Source organism: Chaetura pelagica, unplaced genomic scaffold (genome assembly GCF_000747805.2).
Source record: "Chaetura pelagica isolate M959 unplaced genomic scaffold, ChaPel_1.0 scaffold405, whole genome shotgun sequence".
Classification (NCBI taxonomy): domain Eukaryota; kingdom Metazoa; phylum Chordata; class Aves; order Apodiformes; family Apodidae; genus Chaetura; species Chaetura pelagica.
Window position 1 is genome coordinate 1528248 of NW_009953489.1, and position 24078 is coordinate 1552325.

At 38.9% G+C, this 24078-nt stretch overlaps 1 protein-coding gene across 1 annotated transcript in view; it reads left to right on the forward strand.

Moving 5' to 3' along the window:
* DENND1A (DENN/MADD domain containing 1A) overlaps positions 1-24078 on the forward strand; it is a 184049-nt gene that overhangs the window by 58523 nt on the left and 101448 nt on the right. Inside the window, 3 exon segments of the mRNA XM_009998932.1 lie at positions 18166-18235; positions 19396-19476; positions 21349-21402. Of these exon segments, the coding sequence (XP_009997234.1) occupies positions 18166-18235; positions 19396-19476; positions 21349-21402 (205 nt within the window).

Below are 24078 nucleotides of genomic sequence, written 5' to 3' on the forward strand. Positions count from 1 at the left end.
CAACAGTTTTTTTTAAACTTCCTGCATTCTTTCTTCCTTGTCCTTAACAAGTTTTACAACATAGAGATGAGCTATTTACAAATGTTGTTCTGCTCATTTGTTGCCTTCTATTTTAATCTCAGCTGTTCAACATTTTTAGACTCTATAGAGACTTATTTCAGAAAGCCCATCAGGTTTTCTTAGTATCTTATTGTGCTCAAGTATCTTCAAATAAATGTTGAAGTGTCTCTCAAGTTATATTAGCATTCTGAAACTATATTCTCTGCAATGCTACATAAAGTACACTTATAATAGTCTTTAAAATTCACAGCATTGGATAATGCATTTTTTCTGTCTCATCATTGAAAAGATTCTATTGAAGTTTATTCCTAGTTTTTCTTGGTTCTCTTATTAACATGATTAGTAATATTTGGGCTCATTCATGATCAGTGTGTTTTGTGTATGTATTTCATAAGAATGTGCATTCAACTGTGTGGATGTGTGCAAAAATATAAAAGATTTTAAAAGATTTTTACATATTTTTGTATTATGTAAAGAACAGTGTCACAAAACAAGTTAAGACTTGTCCAGCTGATATTACATGAGACTTGTATTTTCAGTTATATTAGTATATGGAAAGTGTGTACAGTATTTCCTCTTAATCTTTTTTTTCTTTGAAATTGAGTGGAACAGAGGAGTTGTAGCAGTAGAAATGCATTTTGATGTTTTAAGACCAACATTGAAAGGAATTTATTCCACTGAACTTATAAATAATGAATTGTTATTTTCAATGAGATGTAGTTGATAAATAACAAGTCAATAGGGGATATATTAAATGACACTGAGGGAAAACCTTTGGAGTTTGTGTTGTGGTATCAGTAGGTGTGTTAAAGGCTTTGCTAGCTAAGCTTGAAGCCTTAAAGTGTGGTTGAATTGGTTTAAGTATTTTTGTGGAAACTTAAGCATGGTAGAACCTTGCTAATCCCCACACCTTGTCATGGCAGCTGTGGGAGTGGGAAGCTCAGGGGATGGCTCAGCAGACATCGGCAGGGCTGGAGGGGGTTTCACAGCTCTGGGCTGAAGTTTTCTGCAGCATGCTTACTATGGGAAATTCTGGTTATGTAATTCCTATAAATAAATCCAACATAAAAAGCTACTTCCAGACTTTTTTTTTTGCTCAGTTTGTTCCACTTCTATGTACGTTTCCGAAATAGTGCTGATTCATGTTGGGTCACCTAGTCATAGTTGTAAATTATCTAATTATTGTCAATCTAAACAAATTAAAATTTAAATACTAAATGCAAGAGGAGAAAATGTAGAAAAGACAGAAAACGTAATGAGTTCTGAGCTCTGGATTTTTCTGTAATGACAAATGCTCTTTTAGAAGTACTGGAAGGACACTTCCTTTTAAATGCATTTTCATTCGTGGCTTTTATTTTGCCCTGTCACACACACCTTCACTGTTGTGTTCTGTTCACTGGTGACACATCCCATGTGGTTGGAGCAGAGCATGTGAAGTCTTTGCTGCAGATGCTTTATTGTATGTGATCAGCTGGTGATGATGTTTCAAACAGAAGTTCCCTTCTATTTCTATCAATTTTTCTGTTACCATCCACTAGAAACAGAAATTATTCGTGTCCATCTATCAAGTTTGAGGCTTGATCTTGATTGTAAAAAGAAAAAGAAATCCTGCTGTTATAAAATAGTATGAATTGTTAGAGCAAAGAAGTCTCCCTCCCCCTGCCCCCAGGTGTTGAGGAGGAGCTCGAGGAATGAATGGGTGAAGTCATATGGGATCAGTTCCAGCTGGGGCAGGTACGGCAGACATGGGCAGTGGGATAAAATGTTGAATGCATAAGAGGTTAGCTGGTTAAGGTTAGGAAAATACCTATCTTCATACTAAAATTCCTGTGTAAACTGAACCTGCTGACTGATAACTGCATACATGAGCTGTAAAAACAAAAAAAAAGAAAAAGGTATCTAAACTGACACCTGGGGAGTATACATATTAGAATAAACATTAAAAGTCAGATTTTCACAATTAAATATAAGTCCCATCTTACTTGTAACTAAGATGTTGCAAAGACTGCTAATATGAAGAATTTATCTGGCTATGGTTCAGCCATTATTTAATTGTTCCTGAACGGTTGGCTTTGGGGAGAAGGTGTTTTGATTTTGTTTTTCACTATATATGGTGTATATAAACAGCATTATGCTTAGTTAAAAGTTACCCTTTCACTCCGGTGTTTATTTCTCTACATGTTGCTTTTGGTAACAAGCCTGAGCTGTGTGCTTGCATTAATTTTGTAGTGAGATAAAGTTATAGCACTTGTGAAGTTAGTAGCAGCCAGAAAGTGCAGGGAGTTGTTTACAAAAGAGCCCCATCGATCCCCCTTTCTGTGGAAGCACTCAGGCAGCAAGCCCTGCACAGTCTGCTTGGCACAGTAGCTGCTCTCAGCTGGCCCCGTGCCCTCCTGCTGTTAGGGCAGAGGATGTGCCAGAGCTCGGTTGTAACAGAGCAGAGCCTGCTTGCAAATCTGCTTGTAGTTAGCCTAGGGCCTTTTGGCAGCAGACTACAGCCGATTGATTTAGTTGCAATCCTTTTTCCTTAATATTTTCCATCTGGCCAACAATGACCTATGAAGACAGACACAAAACAGAGTTTGAATTATGAAGAGTGTAATAGCAAAATGCCTCAAATCTCACTCCAGAACCTGCACTGGTGTGTGGTTGCTGAAGGAAAGTCGTTCTAAAGCTCTGTTGCAGCAGTGGTGTTAATAAAAAGTGATGTAGTTCTGAAGCTCAAAATGGTGTCATAGAGAAGTGTGCATTTCAGGTAACCCTGAATGTGTTTCCCTTTTGCTACTTCTTGCTTTCTGCTGGTCCTGAGAAGGAAGTGAAGGGCTCCCAGCACAGGCTTCCTCGCCTGCTGCCCCTGCTCATGCTGCTGGGGCTAACCCAGCCTGTCGGTCAGGAGCCAGCCCAGGGTATCATGGAGCAGACACTGGGAAGACAGGGAAGGGATAGGATGGAATGCTTTAAGGCATGCAGCAACGAGTCTGGGGCACTTGCTTGTAACTACTAAGAAGGTGATGTGTCGCAAGCTCTCAGATCTGCAGGACTAGATTAATGCTTTCCAGGAGCCATTTTCACATCTGGGCTCTTTGTCAGCTCTTCCAAGTCTGGTCAAAGCAGAGTGCTTTCTCCCATTGCAGGTACCCTAAACACTTGTAGTCGTTTGTGTCTTTAAAATTTGTATCCTTAAAGAAAATTTGTGAACTCTTTTGTACAGCTCCACGAGTTACAGCAGTCCTGCTATGGCAAGTTTGTTAATGTGCAGAGTTTACCGCCTTCACCTAGGAATGCTTGGGGACGTAAAGGATTCATATTGTTTTTGAAAGGTGACAGTAAGTCATACACAGACTTTCATAGATCTTGTTAGTCATAATATTTACAGGAAAATTAGAAATTGGTTGAGCTAGGAGAAGGCTCCAGAGTGTGATTCACATTCACACTAACTACAAGCCTAAGAGGCTGGATGAATCCTGAAGGTGTTTCACTTCATTAGTTTCAAAGAAACCCACATTAGATCTGAGTGATTATTCTAAGTTAAAGATGTGACTAGTTTTTGTCTTGCTTGTGGAGTCCAAAGCACAAATAGTCTGTGTTGTATATTTAAACCCTTGACAATTTATATTAATTTTAAGGTAATGCTGCAACCATTCCAAACCTCAGACATTTAGAACGTAGAACTCTAAATACTTCCCTTGCTGGGGGAAGGGATGTTGTGTCTTTTGTGTTTCTTCTTTTAGTAGAAATTTTCACTTGCTAACTCTGAAAACTAAAATAAGATCTGCAGGGGCAAGGGAAAGAAACTTCTGCTGTCCTAGACTGAGTTGGCCATAGCTTTGAGTTACTCCCTACATTTCCTGAAGCTGTTCACCGTATAAACTGGTGTATGGCTCTTAACCAAGAGCTGCTTTTCTGCTGACAGTCCTTTGTTCTTGTTTCATCTCAGTCTGCTGCCTGCTGCTTTCTGTCATAGCAGTAGTAAAACTGGGGATCCAGTTCACGGCTGTTGCCTTCATGGAGGTGCAGTCAGAGGCACAAGTACGTTGACTTTGGAGCACTGCTGAAGAGCAGAGCATTCCTGTTGGAAACTTTTTATTCTTTCATCATCATCATCATCCTCATTGTTATTTTAATAGTAAAATAGGGCAAGATTAATAGCATGAGGAATTTGTGCAGAATCCTCACAGTGGTTTTAGGAAAGGCTAGAGGTAAGGATGGACAGGTAAAATATGCATCAGTGATACATGGGTTAAAGAAGAAAGGTTAAGCAGTTAGGATTTTAGCTGTCATTTATAATATTCCATGCATGATTTCTGGTGGTCTTCTTTTTTTTTTTTTTTCCTTATGCCTTATGTTAGTTCTTGCAAAAATAAATAATTTTAATAAATAAATAATTAAATTCCTTTTGTATAAGACCACATTTCAGATGGAGCAGTTGCTGTCAGGTACCAGTCCTGGGTTGGACAGTGATAAGTGTCATTAATTCTGAATATTCCCTCTTGAAGCGAAAATTATTATATGGTGTACTGAAAGTATCAGTTCTGTGCTGTTGTCCTGCTGTTGTGTTTTTGTTGTTGCTCTGGTAATGTCTCCAGGTAACACAGAGTTCTCACCTCCAATTTATTGATGTTATCTTGCATCATTGGTGTTTATTGACAGAACTTCTGAAAATGTGAAACAAGAACAGTAATTGCTTTTAGAACGTAATGAGTAAGTAAACAACATAAAGTTAGTTGTGACTTCTAGTTATGTGATCTCTTTCAATGTTTTCCTTCATAGAGATGCAGGATTCCTTGGAACAAAAAGCCCCTTCCTTCTCCTCTTTCCTCTATGTTACCAATCCAGAGCACAGCTAATTTAACGGACTTTGAGTGAATTTAAAGAGTAGTGAAGGTGTGTCAAAGGAAGTTTATTGGAGCCTTTGCCAAAGCTTTAATCTTGACTGTAAGTCAAAATGCTTCTGTAAAATATCAGTGAGAAGGATCACAACAAAAAATGTCAAGTATTGGTAGCACTAATGTATTGCTACTGGTGGAACTGGGTAAAGCTGAGAGAACTGCATTCTACTCCAGCTAGTTCACTGGTCTTGCCTACTGAACAGAAATGAATTTTACTTTATTAATTAGGGCTTCATGTCACACCTTCTTTAGCTTCTGAACAACTGTAACAGAAGTAATTAAATCATGTCACTTTTTATTACCTTTGGCCCTGTCTGACTCACTTGGAAACTTCCATTTTAGTGCTAATACAAAATGAATTAGCACATCACCCTGGGGAAAAGCCAGTTCCCTGGCACCAAAAAGGAAGGGAGGAAGTAGTTAAAGTACAAGATGGATAGATCTCTTCCACAAATGGATCACTTTTGGGTTGCTGTCTGAAGGCTTACAAAATGTGTCTGTCAGGAATGAGACCATCCTGGTCTTGCTGATAGATGTATACAACATTCCTCCAACCAGATTACATGGCAACTTCCTCCTTCAAGAATCAGGACGTGGCAGGAGCCCTCAGGTTATGCACTAGTAATTGGAGAAGCAGGGGCTGTTCTGAGAGGTAGAACTGCTGAGAAAAGCTGCGTGAGTTTACTTTGCATATTGTTTCAATAGAAAACGTGATTCAACCACAATGTAATAATAGAAGGGCTTTCATTGGCTTCATGGAGACAGTGTTACCTGGATTGCACATGGATCTGAAATATAACCCCTAATTTATAACCCTCTTTATTCATCAACATGCTTCATAAGGGACATATTGTCCTTTAAACTATACAATACAGGTATTATTTATCTAACAGTAACTTACCTCAGTGTGTTTTTAGAATTAATTAGTGCTGGTGGACAAGCTTGAATATTCAGAGAATAAAATGACTGTGAGAAATATCCTATTTAAATAATTTGTTTTAACTGATGGTTAGACAAGAAGTTTCATAAATAAAATTATGCCTTCTAGCCAGGTAAAGAGGCAGAGTCTTCTCTGTTAATTTGTGTCTCATTTTCAGGAAGTCTGTCAATCAGGTTCATCAGCGGTGTCTCTGCAGGTGGAGAGTCAAGGACTATCATTTCATCAATTTTTTTACACCCAGATGTTTGTTGTGATTCCTAAAACATTGTGTGCTGTAGTCATAGACAACTGGCAGTCACATATTTCATTTCATTTCAGTGATGACCAGTGATAGGACAAGGGGTAATGGGTGTAAATTGGAGCATAGGAGGTTCAAGGTGAATATTTCCTTAAAAATTTTTTTACTGTAAGAGTGACAGAGCACTGGAACAGGCTGCCCAGGGAGGTTGTGGAATCTCCTTCACTGGAGACATTCAAAACCCACCTGGATGCGTTCCTGTGTGATGTACTCTAGGTGACCCTGCTCTGGCAGGGGGGTTGGACTAGAAGATCTTTCGAGGTCCCTTCCAGCCCCTAAGATTCTATGATTCTATGACATATCAGGCTCCCTGACTTCCTCTTCATAGTCTTCTTCATTTCAAGGACTGTGCTCACATCTCATATTGCAAATGCTTATTTGCTGTAAGTGCAGCAATTCTTACATGACGAGCCCAGTTTCTTGCATTCCCAAATAGTGAATTCCAAGTACCACCACAGCACTGAAATAATGATTTTTTTGTTTGGTTCCTTCAGCTGTGATTGGATTTGAGTTTAACTTTTATGACTTGCTACCAACTGACTTGGGGAACCAAACTTTGCTTATTATTAGGAGGCATGTGTACTACCTCTGAGCATGTGAATATTTCCTCACAGTAATGAAGTTCCCTCTGTGTGCAAGGGAGCTGTAAAAGACTTTGCTGCACTTAAGTTTGATTCTTGCCAGTAGGAAACAGAAGTGGCTTGGAGAACATTCCAGAAGAAGGGTTAATATAATTAATTTCTTCTCTCCCTTTGTTACCAAAATATTCTCATTCCCTACCCTAATTTTCTCTGTATTTATAAAAATGTGAAGGATCAGCATAGTATCCTAGAGCACAGTATCCTAGAGCACTGTGTTATGAACAGACACAGGTATGAAGCTGCATTACCCAGCTTTGCTGCCTTGGTGTTGGAATGGTACGAGGCTCTGTGTTTTAAAGAAACAAAAGCAGTCTGGGCCCATCAGTTTTGCTCCATGTGCATCTCCCCTCTATATTCAGCCACTGGTTATTTGCCATCTTGACCCTAAAGTGTTTGCCTCTTATTAAAACTTTATTTGTATTTATTGATGTAATTCTTCATGCTTCTTCTGACTCAGCTGAGGGTGCTGAGACTAAGATATTTACCATGTGGCATGCTTTTATTAAATAGATATTCCTTTCTGTGGATCAGAAGGCAATTGATTCTCTCTCATGTGACAGTGTAATTAGCCAGTGAAAACCTTGGCCTTCCTCTTGTGATTTTGCTCATTGATACTTACATTCCTTAAATATGGATTATTCTAATATAAATATAACTTCATGTCCTAGTGAGTTGTTCTTTCCCAGAGATGGGCATTGGTCTTACACGAGGTTGATCTCTCTAGAGGTGGAATGTGTTGGCCTGTTGGGAGTCACCTCTCAGCTGTTACGGTAATGGTGTGGATGGCTTTTGAGCTACATTTATTACATTCAGAATTTCCTAACTCAGAGTGTTTGGGAGTCAGGCTTTTTTTTGATGGCAAATGACTAATCCAAAATACATGGGTAGAAAAAAACCTCTGGTTGAAGAATAAAAGGCTGTGGGAGAGACAGAGATTATAGAAAATACACCTGATGCTCAGCTTCAACTTTTAATTACATGTCAAATATCTTTAGTAGCTGAGCAAAAGTTTTTACTACTCTTTCAGTGTGGCTCTTCAACACAGAGCTGTGTAAAATTTTGCTTCTCTTCAGGAATTTATTGACATTACAAGTTGTGATCTAAGTCCCATGGCTTTTGGAGCTCTCTGCAGCAGTGTGCTGCAGCACCTTGTGCATTGTGTGAATGGGAGGCACTTCTGATTTGTAATACAAAGTTAATAATTCTACTGAAATTTCAGCTCAAACTCAGTACGAGGTAGACATAGCTAAACAAGCACATATGATTGGAGTATGTAATGAAAAGGGGCTGTTTCTCTGGTCAAGGAAAAAAGGTTAATTTGCATTGGGATGAAAAGGCTGTTCAGGATCTACTATTTCAACCTGTGATAGACTTAACAGTAGTCTTTGATCCCCAAATGAAATGTGATGGATTTCAACTGATGCCAGATGTCTCAAACCTAGTGGGATCTCTGATTGTCTGCCACATCTAGAATTCTCTCTTCCAGCACTTTCATGTGTGCTTTTAAGCATGGTTTGAGAAGAGAGATTCCTTGACAAGCTAAGCCTTTGGAATCCTTTCTCTGTATTGTCACTTCAGGGGTGATCTTTAGGCTCTCACGCTGTCTAATGCATCCGGCTTTTTAAAGATCAATCCTTGTGTGCCAAACTGCTCTAACTACCTCATAACCAGTTTTTTTCATGTCCAGGAAATTTAGTGCCAGTATAATCTGTAACTTTTCTCAGCTTAAGGCTGTTCTCTGCCCTCCTTCTATTTATTTAATAGAGCATTTTACTTAACTCTGACCAAGTAAAAACAATGTTGAATGTATTCCTGTTGACATTAAGTGGAACATAATTGTTGTCTTTTTAACTCCAAGGCTATCGTGTTGCACTTCATCAATCTCATTATAAACTGTCGAGCACTTCAGCACACCCATGGTCTCCCCAAGTGTGCTTTATGGGATATCCTCTGCCTGTGGTTTTAATAAGAGTATAAAGACATGTCTGTCAGTGTTTACCTTGTGAATGCAAACAAACATCTTTCTATTTGTACCTTTATTTCATGTTGCTACTTCAGTCCTTTGCTCTTGAACATGCTTGAGAAGTATCTTCTGTGGTCTTAAACTAAAAATACCCAAAGATTTACAACTTTCTCTTCTAAAAAGGAACAAGAGACCATACAGTTGTGTTTGGGAGATTCTGGGACTTCCCATGTACTAAACCCATGAAATTGGTAGGTTTTGGATTTTTTTTAAAATAATGCACTTGATCTTTTGGCGTTAATCATCATAGCATGCTGAATCTGAGAAGGCAGGTGTACCTGGGCAGACATGCTCACGTTAGCTGGGTACAGCAAGAACTGCAGCTTTCTGCTCCATCAGAGCCATGGGCACTGGGGTTTGCGCTGGGTAAAAGCTGATCAAATTGCACAGTTCTTTTCTCCTGTCATCAGCCTATGCCCCAGCCTTTAGAGGTGTATATGCTCTCCAAAATCTACTTACAGTTTTGCATTTTGTTTTAGCAGACCCTGGATTCTGTCTATTAAATGAATTCCTTTCTCACTAGAGAAATATCACTTGGCACGTTTTGCTGGCAGTATGAACAGCTTGTGTGGTAGAAGTTAAAGATCTTTAATTTTTCAAAAGGAGTGATCTACCAGAGGGAAAGCAGAGAGTCCCCGGCAACAAAACTGACCTTAAAGATACTTCTGTAATAAATAAATCACAAAATATTCCATCATAAAATCCAATAAACTTTTTGAAGTTTCGCAGGGATAGGTAATTCACAAGAAAAAGCTTGACTACTGAAGAGATTAAAAATTGTGTACATTCTAAATTATGCCTATAGATATAAGATGTTATGCATGGACCTATAAGCCAAAAGGTTTGGTATTCCTATTTTCCAGTCTGAAGAGTAATGCTCTGGGTTCTTAAAATACACATTAATTTTGTATAAAATGTTTTTCAGTGGAAGTCCAAGGCATATTTTTCATGGAAAAGCTGTTTCTTTTTGAGACTCTAAAATAAGGTTGTTTTCTTCCTTGACAGAGGGTTACTGCAGGAAGCAGGGGAGAGATTACTGTGTGCTGTTTTGATAGATGCTTCATGATGTCGGATACTGTAATGTTAAAGATCTTCTGAATTCATTTTATTTACATAAATTCCATGGTGCAGCTGCACTGGACTTCTTTTTTTCCTCCAAGGTTTTAGAGTAACCACAAAGAATCCAAGAAAGGGTGACAGCTTTGTCAGACTCAGGCTGCAGTTCCATTTGCCATGTCCCAATTAGATGTTAGCACTTTAACAAAAGCCCCTTGGAGTGGTTATCTCAAACTGCCCTGGCACTTTTTAGCCTGACTAAAATGTAAGATTGTTACATCATAAATCTCTTTGTTTCAGTTTTCTGGCTCCATGTTACTGAAGCCCAGTATTCAGCTCCTTTGAGCTGTCTTTTGTGCCGAGGCTGCGTTTCAGGAGCCACTGTGGCTGGGTGAGGAGCGCCTGCCTCTGTGCTGGCATTTAGTGCTCTTGGGAGCCTTTGTGCAACTGAGACTCACTGCAACTGCCTCTGCTTGCTCACACTGGGCAGAAAAACAGGCAAGGCAGTGTTTTAATTGACTTTTATTATTAACACACAGTGACACGTCACCAAAGTCAGCACTTTCTATTGACAGTGACATAGTATTAAGTTGCTCCGTAAGATGAGATGAGCAGGTCTGTGTGAGCCAGTTCTGTGGGGTTAAATACTTGTAAAATATGTATGAGTCATGTGCTTAAGATACAGAACTTTTAACTGAATCTCTTGGAATCATGGAAAGATCACTCAGTGGTACCAATGGGAAAGAAAGCCCTTGAGAGCAAGAAAAGGAAAGGATTTGGGTGGCTTTTGCAGTGGCAGAGTAACAGACAATGGTTTGAGGGCTAATGCAGAGACAAAACTTTGAAATAAAAAAAAAAAAAAAAAAGGTAGATCTTCAAAAAAGGCTGTTGGCAGATCCTGTGGAAGGTAAGCCTGCCTCTCATCAGCATGCATGGATGTTGCTATGGAGATTTGTGGGGATGTGTTTAAGTTTACAAGTGTGAGAATGTGTCAATAGACTGAATCTAGAAAAGAGAATAATGATGTACTGAGTTCCTTAAGCTGTAGGGGGAAGACACTGGAACACATAAATGGCTGAACTGGGAATTTAGCCTATGGAAATTCCCAGATGAGCCCTGAGACATCTTGGGTCTTTCAAATGTATTTTGTAAAAATGCTGGAAACATTGGATGGGGGAAGGAAAGGAAGGTAAAAAAAAAAAAGTGTATTACTGCAAGGAAAATAACAGGCATATGAAAACTCAGGTCTCTCTTGAGGGGAGGAAAAGGATTATATTAAAAACTATGTAGTCAAGTCATTTAACTTAGTTATAGCTGTTAAAAATCAAAGTGAAATTGAAAAATTATTAAACAGGAAAATTCACATTTTTAATTAAGGGAAGGAATGTGTTTAGAAGGCTGTGCTTTTGCTATTTAAAATTGTGTCTGCATAAAAGCACTGAAGAGCATGGTGACTGACAAAGATAACTTAGGTCATCAGAACCTGCAGTCACCACACATGGAACGTTTTTTCTTCAGCGGGAACATTCATTGAGTCAATGTATTGAAATTAATAATAGTAGCAATAAACCCCATGTCTTTTCAATCTGCTGAATCTTACTTGCGATTTTGATCTTGCACATAACTGTCCTAAGGGTTTCAAGTTTGGCACAGTGATGTGGCCTGGAGGGGCATATACACAGACCTGCTGAGACAGGCACATCATGGGATGGGTCCATGTAAGAAAAGGTGTTTCACTCATCAGACCAGTGCTTTGACACCTACAAATCTGCTGGGCTTTGTGGTGGTTTCACTGCCACCACTAAGCACCAGGTTATCTGTGTTTTGAATTGATTATTCAGAGTCCATGAGGTGACTCACCAGTGTGGTTTTTTTATTGATACATGCACAAGTCATGCTGGCAGGAGAAATACTTGGCCTGAATTTCCTGTTCTGTAAACTTTTGTCAATCAGGAGTATTTCCAGTGCAGTTAGTGATGATGCACACTATGATTTATGTAAGAGCCATGCTCATCATTGACAGAATTAAGTATTCTAGGCCACTGCAGACTATTGTACTGAGCAAAAGGTCAAGATTCAGGGACTCCTTGACTCCAATTCTGGCTAATACAGACAGATTTTGTAAGCCTGTCACTACAGAGAAGTGTGCCCATCTGTAAAATGGAAATGACTGTTCTGTTTCGCAGGGGAGATGGCAGTTGGTTATGCTGTTATCAAAATATATAGTATGTGTTATAAATAAATAAATGTTAAAAATTCCACTTCTGATTTTTGTGAATGGAATGAATGAAAATTGTGTGTGCTTACAACTCAGTCTCTTTAGGAGAGGCTGCGTTGAATACATTGATGTTGGACTGGTTACTCAGCTTCATTAATTTCAAGTGACAAAGATACAGATACAAACATGCAGTTCTGCCCATGTACAAAGTGGGAGTTGGTCTAGTGCTCTGTGGAAATTGTGTGAACTGAGGTGTTACTTACCTTTGTGGAGTTTAGAGGAAACCAAAGGTACTACAGGTGCCTTTCCAGAAGTGTTTGCTTTGCTTTTTAATGGTGTCAGCACAGCAGTACAATTGAATGCTAGAGCTGTCAATGTTAAAAATTAGTTTTATAAACAGTTGCTATGGTAATTAGCAAATACTCATAAATAATTTTAAAAGGTACCCCTTGCCACTGGGGTTTGCTGCTGCTACACTGAACATGTAGCCTTTTTGCTGCTGATGTTCTCAATACACTTTCCAACTCTTTTGTGCTCCATAGGAGTTTATTTTGATGAGCTCACTTTCATGATGTTCATGCACACTTGTGCCTCACTATTGCTTCCTCTTTCATGGTTGTCTGTTACAACTAACACTGTTAAATCTCTCTCTTTTAAAGTTAATTTTATTGACAGTTTACCTTTCTAATAGTAAGTAAAATTCCTGGTTCCATACTGGTTTTGCCTGTTTGCTCTGCCTCTCCTTATGCTTGACCTTGCATGTCCATGGTATCTGTGAGGCAGCTACAGTGATTTAGGGGGCACATCCTATAACATGACTCTCCTTTATTCTAACAAGCACTCAAAAAATATAAAGAAACTAGAAAGATGAAATTTTCACATTTCAAAGAAAGTATATTAATTACCAAAACCTGTTCATTCCACCTTCAAACTGGATAAGAACCAGGTGTTTTATCCTGGGGAAGAGGCAACTTTTACTTGATGAAGAAATCAGCTGGATGCTGGTGTAGATACGATGCTCAAAGCTTTCTCCTTTGCTGTTCTTAGAGATGTTGCATTCTCTTACTTACTGTTGGACAATCCCATTGGAATAAATCAGTTGCATGTCTTTACATATGGGCAATTACTACACTAAAGCAATTGTCTTGATTTTGTAGCTATATACTTTCTGGGCTTTTGTGTCTGCTGGGATGCAATGGTTATATTCCAGTGGAGACAAACAGAAGCTCTCAGGTCTGTGCAGCTTAAACTCCATAACTGATTCTCAATGAGCCCTTCATTTTATGTAGGACAGTAGCCAAATCATTGTACTAGAGTTAGGGAGCATGATCGTTAGATCATGCAAACTAAGCTGTTTTTAAAGGGGAAAGCTGACCATTTAGAATCCCAAACATGGACTAGATACAAGAGCATTTTAGTGAAATCTGCAGTGGTGCCTTGTACAGGCTTTGCCATAGACAAACATATATTTCTGCCTGTAGATACTGAAATTGTATTTTCAAAACTGCCCATGTCAAGCAGACTAGAAGAGGCATTGAACCAATAATAGGTTAAAATGAGGCATATTTTTTTGTGTGTGCTATTGTGGCCTTTCTGCTTTATATCCACAGGTACTATTTGACCTGGCTAAATTTATTAAGTGCTATGTTTCAATGAATGTTCCTTATTGTGAGTCAACTGGAGGGGGTATTTATTTCTAATTATTTAAAATAAAAATTAAAAAGTTGATTGTAAAGAATTATAAGAATTGTTTTGTATTGTGCTTAAAAGCTTTTGTGTTAAGGATTTAATGCGAGTAGGAGGATCCTGGAGGCCCACTGTTCATTGCTGGGGTCATCTCATGCTGCACCCACATGTGGAATGACAATGTGTGCACACATAGTTTGTGTGTGCATCTGTGTCCGTCTAAATACACTTTCTTTATGTCAAAAGGGCTAGCTTACTACTCCCGTTTTGGTTGCAGTTCTTTCTGGAGGTCAGAAAACATGACCTCACATGTACTGCTGTGATAGTTTTTTCCTTTCATATGTTAAAGCACACGAGCGGATTAATATGTTGAGAAATTCAAAGCTAAATTGACTGCAGTATAGCATTTTCATCTCTGTAGCAGCTAATATTGGGTGCTGACATTGTCTGTTCAGTGTAACTTTTGAAGTCTGGATTGGGTTGGGGTAACAGGGCTGGCAGCTGGGACTGTGCAGCTGGCGGAGCCCCTCACCTGCCCCTGCTACAGTCCCTATCCCTCTGCCTGCCAGCCAGTCTGATAACACAGGCTCTACTTCTTGGTGCAAATCTGCTCTAGAAAAGGTGAACCTTCTCGTGATTGCAAACACCCTCCTCACAGGGATAGCTGGGGTTGTTATTATGCTAATTTTCTTTTCGTATCATTCCCGTTGTGTCAGCCTGGCTTGTCAGTTATTTCTGCACCACTGTTCTTTAACCACCACATTTTGGAAACATTTGTATTTACAAGCTGCAATGCAGCACTGTTGCCTTAACGTTTTGACTGACCCTAATTGCTATGACACATGTAACTAATGATGTTTTGTACTTTCAAGGAGTGCACTAAAAAGGTGATGACATATGGGTTACTGAATAAGGTTCTGTGCAGTTTGTGCAGCAGAGTTTGTGCAGACCTGATGTACCATAATAAGCAGTTTTCCTGTGCCTGTATTTGTTTCCCATCAGACTGGCCTGTCTCCAGCTCTGAGCCTGCACTGCACACTGGAGCTTCAGAGGGAGGGAAAAGCAGGGAATTGAACCGATCTCTTGGCTTGAAGAAGCCTGATTTGATTGGGCTTTGATTTGGTTCTCGATTGATGGCAAATGTGTCACTGTGTGTGTATCGAGGTGTGAGGAAGCTGAAAGGGGTGTAAAATTAAAAAAATTAAATTTCAGATTGCCCTTTTGTTTTTGTTTACTCTTCAACCACAATCTGATTTATGCTTATTGGAGTCTTTGAACTTCAACTCCCTTGAAGAATCCCTACTCTCTGGCTGTTTTGATGTTGCTGGAAGGGGGGGCTATGCTGCATGCTGTGGTGCTCTGGGCAATTTCACTCCCGAGCGCTTCCCTTCCTTTGTTTAACCTATGACCTGTGAAAACAAGAGTTAATCAAAAGTTCTGAGGTAGCTAAGAGGAAGGGGAAGTGTTTGGTTACAAATTAAATATGAGCAAGTCATAAGCCATAAATCTTCAGTAGTGCTACCAGTTGTGCTACTTAAGTCGCATGTGGTACAGAAAGTTTTTGGTTATAAATTCAAGCTCCATTTCTTGGGAGGGGTGTTTAAAGGCTGCCTTGAGGATTTGCTTCTCGTAAGAAAAAAACCCATGTCTTTATTTTTTTCCTTTTGGCAGATTTAGAAACAAATTCAGATAACTGTATTTCTTGACTATTTGTTACAACTTATCTGGTGTAATAAAAGGAGAACTGTTAGACTCTTGAGTGATAAACACATGGAGTAAGTGATCAAGTAAAAGGATTGAAGATGGCAGGATAAATTAGTTTGATAATGTATCCAAAGCTTTCAGGATGAGATATCCTGAATTCTGCAGTGACAAAGGAGAGAGTTGAAAACTGAAATGAAATTGTCTACATAATTTATGCAATTTTGTGGTGGATTTATTTTTTTTCATGCCTTGTCTTGCACCTCTCTCAAGCATGAGCTACATAAATCCATGTGTTGTGTTGAGGTCTGCTTCAAATGCCAGCTATTTCCTCAACTTCAAAACTGTGAAGCTTCTCTCCTTGGAATGGAAAGTTATTTTTAAAGAAAAAGAAGCAGTTATGCTGAGATACTAACTGCTATTTGGAAAACATGGATTAAAATATGGAAGACTTAGTGTTAAGGCAAATCATGAAGCTGATGATGAGACATAGTGAAGAGAAAAGGGAAAGGCCACAAGAAATGAGCAACAGAAATAGGGCTCTGCCTTCCCTTTCGCTGTATGGAGGGTTTGCTGATGTTTTTATGTTTTGTAAATATGAGGCTTTATCTGAATTATTTTTACTAGATTCAAAGAAATTATTTTCTAGGTGCTGAGCAGAAAAATTAGAATGGGATTTGGATGAAGTGTTCCCATGGGTAAAACCTGCAGCTTTGTCATCTTTGGGGTATTGTGGAATGAAGAAAACTCCCTTGTATCTGTAGCAAGGTGAGGTTTAGCTGTGAATAAACAGGTCCCTGGCAGGACAGATGACTAAATCTTTGAAGCAAGAACACAAGGGGACCTTGGTTTCAGAGCTCAGCGCTGTCCCTGCTGGGTGCTGCCCTGCTTGTCACAAACCGTGCTGGGGACCTGGCCCAGCCCCACCTGCAGGCACTGGGGCTCTGCACCAAGTGCGGCACTGGCAGGCTAGAAACTAGGGTAACTTGCTTTTGTTTATTGCTTTCAAAATGGCACATACGTTATAAGAACAATCCTATTTTAAAATATTTTAATTCTGTAAGTGTAGTTTTCCAGCAAGGTCCCTGAGCAATTAAGTAGAACTTTAAATATTCCTTCCTGAAGTAAGTTTTGGTTTGGTAAATTTTTGGGCAGGGAGCTTTCTGCCTTCTTGGTTTTCTGTCTTTTCAACCTCTTTTGATAGATGCTTTGCAGGGTTTGTTTACCAGGTTCTTAATCTCTACTTAGCAGATATGTTTTGAGAGGATTTCTTGTTACTCCTGTAATGGCTTTTAACTCCGCTGAAGTTTATTTAACTAAACAGAAAGAAAGAAACTTATCTTCTAACTAATCCTTCTTGATTGTTTACAATATAATGCCACACTTAAATGCTGTTTAAAGTGGTAATTGTCTGTCTTTCTGCTCTATTCTATTACATAGCTTGTAAAGATGCTTAGAGCATATTAATTTAAATGATAATGCTGTCATATAACATGAAAAGTTAAGTTGCTTATCAGTATATTTTGATAAGCTACTTACATTTTACAGTAGCATTTGCAGACTTCAAACAAATGTTAATGATGGAGTGTCGTTCTCTTTATCTGTCTCATATATAGCTTCTCACTTCATTTATTATAAAAGCTGTACAGTTAGGAACCACAGGGCACTCAATTCTTTATAGCTGTCAGGATGTAATAATATTTTATAAAAACTTTAAATCCTGTCTAACTATATCAAAACAGAATCCATTTGCTTCAGCAAGCATCTGTGATTAAAAGAAAAATTGGTCTGTGCGTCACACAAGGGGCTCTGCTGTTGGCTGCGGCTGAGGGGGGATTCCTGCCCGTGTTGAAAAAGGAATTGAAATCCTGTGCTGTGAAAATGGGGCAAATCACACCAAACACACTGTAGTGAAATGTAACGTCTTATTTTATGGAATGAAAGTTTAATGTAGGTGTAAAAGATGTGATTTTTCTGCATGTTTGTCTTTGAATTTTGTTTCTTTATTCCTTTGGTAAGTCGAGTGCAAGTTTGCTTGAGGTGAAGTTTCTATTTGACCTCAGGGCTGAGGTAAATACAGTGAGACAGGATGTGAAGTAAGATTTGACAACAGTGAAAAACTGAGATACTGGTTACGCAATTTAAAAAATCCAGTTGTATCAGGATTCAAAACTAAAAAAAAGTGTCTGCAGTTTAATAGGGCTCTCAGCAGCTGTACAGAAGAGTAGTCATTAACATACATTTTGGGAAATAATTGTGATTAAAAATGTTCCAGCATACACACAGAGGCATTAGTGTGCTTTTATCTTCTTTTGGATGGTATATTTGTTTTGTGCAGGGGGAGAAGGAAGGTGAGGTCCAGCCCTGCCCCATCCCCTCTGAGCACAGCTGGGCTCCCTGGGGAGGGTCGGTGGCCAGGGGCTGCTGGAAGTGCTGGGCACGGGGAAGGCTGAAGCTCTCAAAGAAAGGGGTGTTTGCAGTGCTCTTCAAACAGAAGGTCTGATGTGCCTTTCCTAGCAGATATAAAGTGTCATGTCCAGTGGAGGCTGCTGTTAAGATGCATCTATGTAAAGGCCAGCAAGGCTTGGATTTATTAACTGAGATCTAGTAACTTAAATCTATGCTTTTTCTTTCTCTTTGTTTTTTTTTTTAGTTACCTCCCATGGTTTGAAGTCTTTTATAAGCTGCTCAATGTCTTGGCAGATTATTCAGCAAAAGGACAGGTATTATTCCAAAGTACTAACCCTTGTTTTCCCTGCCCCAGTATCAAATATAGAAGAGAGGATGAAAAGAAGCTGGTTTAAGCAGCACTTGTATCAGAGATGACCATGAGAATCATTAGTCTCTAGGACACAGTAAAATACAATATTCAGGCAAGCCGAAATCTTGACAAGTGCCTTTGAAAAATAAATATGCTTTTAAATTATTTTTGGGAAAAGATAAAGTCCAAGAATGGGACTGTGGCTCCAACATAAGTTAATGGTTTCCCTGTGGAAGCCTGGACTGTGCAGGCTTTTTGATGACCTGAACTGCATTTGGTGCATCCCCGTGAAGCCTGAACTGCAGTGTTCCAGTCATGTCCAACACAGGTCTTGTCCAGGTGTACTGGTCATGTAAATTGTAGAGCTGAGCCCACTGATGGAAAATGCATACCCACATAGTATCATCTAGCCAAGCCCTTCAGATGCTGTTTCACTTTTGAAGCAAAACAAAGTAAAATTCGGTTGCAAGACTGTGAAAAATATGTGAACTAAGCTATTAAAATTTGCTTCTAGGTTTATAAGTGATAATTCACGTTACACAGAAATCCCATATATGATTTCAACACCTGGACTAGTTTCAAGTATTTAAAATATTACAAATATAACCTTCCTGGTTAGGTTGCTGCTTTGATTTATTATAATTATGCTAATAATTATATAATTATATGCTAATAATGGCATTTTACATTTGTCAGAATCATTTGTGTTAGAGGTAGAAGCACTTAGTATCACATCTCCATCTAGATAGGTTGCATATATTTGCCTTTACCCCAGGCTATTGAGTTGTTACAAAAGTACTTTCAGTGAAAGCTGGCTTGCTCTGAGCTGAGTAACTATGTAGTGCATAGGTTGGTGACTCGGTAGGTTTCAGAAATACATAGAAATACGTATGGAAAAAAAGTATTCTAAAAAAATCATGTTTTAAAGCCCAGCTGTCAGGGGAATTACATTAATTTCTGTTCATAGTCCAACATATGATCTATTTTCATGTTTTCCTTTACACTTGCAAGTTCTCTAAGCCCCCAATTCTACAAACATTGCCCTTCCGTTTTGGAGTTTAGCTTCCTATAGCAATGCTGACTCAGTATTCCTTTGATTTTTTTTCTGCCTTCTTATTTCAGGATAGTCAAAGGAGTGAGCTTCTAGAAACACTTCATAAACTTACCATCCCTGAGCCAGGAACCTCTGTTCATCTTGGAGTGGTAAGTGACATGGGAGAGATGCAAACAAAGCTGTTTAATTTTCATTACATATCATAATAGAGGAATGTTAGAAGCATTTCTGCTTTTTGGGACTTGGTACACAGATGCTGTCTTCCTGTGAGGACACAGAGCTGTGAAATTCCCCTTTTCACATCTGGGGCCCTCTGTTTCCCTTTCCTTACCCTCAGATGTCTTTGAAATGCAGTGCTTTGATTGGAGGAAGATTGTGTGTATTCCCCATGGAAGTTTCTCACCATATCGTCTGTGACCTGCGAGAGGTCACAGAGCAGCAACATGACTTTTTTTGTCCACACTTCTGCAGAACCCCTGGATCTTGCAAGTGTGCAGGGGGGTCAGGACTGGAAAGCAAACAGCCACATACCAGTCACAGCAGCGTTTGGAGTATTAATCCTTTATTGCATTTTCTGTGGTGTGGGCAGCCACAGGTCTCTTCTCCCTCTCCATTCCTTTATTCCTTTTTCTAAAGTACCCTTTGGCAACAAGCAGCTTACTGCCATCACTGCACCCTGTAATGTCAGTCGACAGGTAACAGTTGTTTGGGTCACCAGCTGGCAGTGGCAATGTCCCAGTCCTCTTGAGGCCAGATCTTTTGTGAACAGCATTTCTGTTTGAGGAGCTGAGCTGTGTCAAAGGCAATGATCAGTTGGGATATTTCAGTTTTTTCCTACCAGGGGTTTCACGGAACGCTGTCGCTCTTCCCACATCTCAGACATTTTATGGGTGGTGAAGCAAGAAAGGATATAAAAAAGCAGCTGAGGGACTGTTAGCTGGGGTGTCTTTTTTATTGGCTGTTTACAAGCCTATTTTGGGGTTGAGGTGAGGTTCCTTTATGTGATATAGTTGTGTATGCTACTCCTGTATCTTTGCATTGCAACTTTTCAGCCAGACTGAAACACTGATATATCAAATAGCATCCAGTGTCTATGTGCAGTGTAGCTATTAAACCCATTTGCTATTTCAGGTTATAGACTGTTCATGAAGCACTGAAATGTCTGAGATATTTATACAAGAAAATTGTGCCAGTTGTAGAACTATGCCAAGAATGTAACAGCCTTTAAAGCTTCAGCAACTAATTGATATGTACCCCAAAGACAAATTGTGGAGATCTTAAAAATAATATAAATGGCATCCAGCATTCATTTACAGAAGCAGTTTAGTTACATTCTCTCTTTCCCAAAAAACAGGAATCATGCAAGTTATGCATAGTCAGAGTGGGAACTAAAGTGAACCTGGTCTCTTGGAATGCAGACAATTTAAAACTGTAGCAATACAATGGATTATGAAATGGCAAGACCAATAGAGTCTTTCCAAATGTGTTTTTTTAAGGTGTATAGAAATGACCTAGAATGTCAGTAATATTTTTTAGTTAAGTAGGCATAAAACTTCAGGAAGCATTTCTCAATAAATTCCCGTAACATCACCACTGTCTTGAATGCAATTTAGTGATGCTGTAAGTCAGAAAAGGACCTGCTGCTGTTGCTTTCTATAGTCCATCATACAACTTGGGCTGTGGAAAGATGGCTTGAATTATAGACTGCCATGGAGTTACCTTGACATATGTCCTACATTGTGTGAGTCTGTCTGGATCAGCATCTCTGAAGAATAAAAAAATGGAATATGACTTTGCAGGAGCAAAGTCTTTCTATCCTAGTGCATTTCACATTGCATGTGTGATCTGAGAATCCATCTTTTGAAATCCATGACAAATAAATCATACTGGTAGTTTGGTAACAAATGTTCTGTCATTTTTACTTACCTGAGTGACTGCTATTACTTTTGTTCCTAATACCAAGCAATACATTTTGATTACTTTTTACTTCATTGCAATAACCAGTATTTGTTCTTTTTTAGCACTCCTACTTCACTGTGCCTGACATGAGAGAGCTTCCTAGTATACCTGAAAATGTGAGTACACTAGGGGACCCTGCACTTTACCATTTCTGTTTCATGTCAGCAGAGAAACAGGTAACAATTGTTACATAGTAGTAGATTATATTCTGTAACAAGAGTTTACAATCTGCATTTGTGAATAAAAGATGAAATGTATTAAGGATAAAGTCCTAATGGACAGATCGATATGGGCAGAGAAAAGCAGATCATACAGTGAGACCTTTCCAAAAGGATGGCAGAAGAGACCAGGAAGAGTGATCTGGTCATCAGGTGTCTTTCTGAAAGTGTCAGGCATATCTGGCTTCTGTGGGGCAACTTTTCCAGACACTTTTTAAGCTTCACAAAGTTGTCTTGTATGCATTTCAGCATGCCTCAGATTTCTAGCCAGATGATAGGTCTGTGGGAAGACAATGCTGGCATTTGCTTCTGTTAACTGCTCTTTAATGTGCTCATGCTATGTCTCATAGCCAAATTTCTATGCCTGACATCTCCGTTTTCTGAACATGTTGTGGTCTGCCTTAGCACCACATACCTCAGTTTATGGCATGAAAGAAAGAACGAGAAGGGAATCATCAAGACAGTTAATCTCATTTGTGGATGATTTGTATAGCAGATAACATTTGGGGCTTTTTGTTTCTCTTTTAAAACATAGTTGCTAGCTTTTCTGTGTTGTAGACTTTTCATACTGACATGTATCCTGTCAGTAAATTTAATAGTTGTGCTTTTCCCTCCAAAGTGCTATATTTCTGTGCAAATAAGATACATTAGGAGTAATTCAAGAGTCAGTTCCTGAATCTAAAATAGCCAGCAATCTGGAATATGTTCTGTCCTAATGAGACATGAAGTTACTTGTTTATAGAGGTTATATGTTTAATGTTAATCTCTTTTTTCCTAATCATCTAAAACCAGTGGCAGGTGTTAAAAGTAGCTCATCTGCCTTGTGCCTACTTTAACTGACACTGAGCAGCTTAATAACACACCACATAGTACAGGCTCTGGGAAGAGGAGCTTTCTTGGTTACCTCTCCTGGTAATGTTGGCTTTGTATTCAAAGGCATGAGTCAGCTTCCCAAAACATTTGAGCAGGAGATATGATGAATGCTCATGAATCAAAGGCTGTTGTAAAGCAGAGGCCTTAGGCCAGAAGGAGTTGGAAACCCTTTGAAAGCTGAAGGCTCAGCCTTCACTGGAGGGAGGGAGTACCTTGTGATGCTGGAAAATGTCCCTGTGAGTCATGGAGTGATGATGATGTGCCTGTTCCCATGTGGGGATCCAGGGCAGGGATGTCACTGTGAAGGATGGATTCTGCAGCCTGTGGGGTGAACCAGGGCTCCTCTGGGACTAGAAGTGAAAGAAATTTCATTTGGTTAATAAATATGTATGCCTATCTACACACCCAGATTTAAAAAGCTGGGGCTTATTGTAAGAAAGAAAAATACTAAAATCTAATTCATTGACCTAGCTCTTGTTACAATTGGCTGTCTTCTGTTTCTCAGGCCTTTCTTTTATTTATTTTTTTTTCCTATTGAATATAGTGTAATTGCTTAGAAGGATTTTAATGGTTAATTCAACTTTAATGTAGAATTGCAGTCTATTAGGGAATAATGCAAGGATATTAAATGAGGATAAATCTTCACGGATTTTAATCAATTGGCCTGATTTATTTTAAAAAACCCTATGTTTTTATCAGTAATTACATTTTAAAACCCACATTAGCAAAAATTTTAGTAGTGCCAGACTTTGAAGTTGTATGTAATGATTAATGGAGAGCTGCACAGAACTCTATTTGAAATGTTAACAAACTTCTTGGAATTATCTGACTTTGTGTCAGATCAAGAAGTTTGATGAGTCACAGAAACATTTAGCATGGATGCTTCTGTATAAGGGCTAATCATGCACTTTTTCAAAAGATTTAAGTGATATGAAAGGTCTGTAAATGCATTGTGACTTCAGAATTAAATGGGGTTCATTGCAGGAAATGCAGGACAAGACTCTTACTTTCCTGGTAATAACTGTTTTGTTTCAGAAATAGCAGGGAAGTTTGCAGGCTGAAACGATGACATTTGCTTGGTGATGATGTTCTGGGGTATTTTTGTATCATTAAGTCCTATATTTTGAAAGGATTTTTCAGTCATTATAATCTACGTCTTTTGCTACCTGTTTTTCCTAAAATTCCCCCTCCCATCTTTATTTCTATAATTACACTGATAAGATGTGTTGGCTTCATTCTTCTGCTCTCCCAGACAGCAGCACAGCACCATGAAGGTGTTAGCTGTATCCCACGTGGCCAACACGTGCTAGATTTTGGATGTGATGTTGCAAAGAAAACCAACTTCTAAGTAAGACAAGGGATTTCCAATAGGAGAAAAACTGAATTAGTTCTCTAGACCTGTTCTAATAGGAAATGTACTGAAGTTTGTAAATTAAGCCATTCAAGAATAGACCAAAATATGTTAACTACACTCCACATTTAAGCTTCACTCTTTGCATAGGAGAGAGCTCAGTGGTTTGTTCCTTCAGGGAGAAATTCTTCATTAGATAATGGAGTAAGAGATGTACAGGAATGTATATTTTTTAAATCTCAATACTCAGTGTGCATGTGCTTTTTCTGCTATTAGATTGCAGTGATTGGATGGATGATTGATCCGGGTATAAACTTCCAAAGGAACATGAGGGAATTTTGTAGCATTCC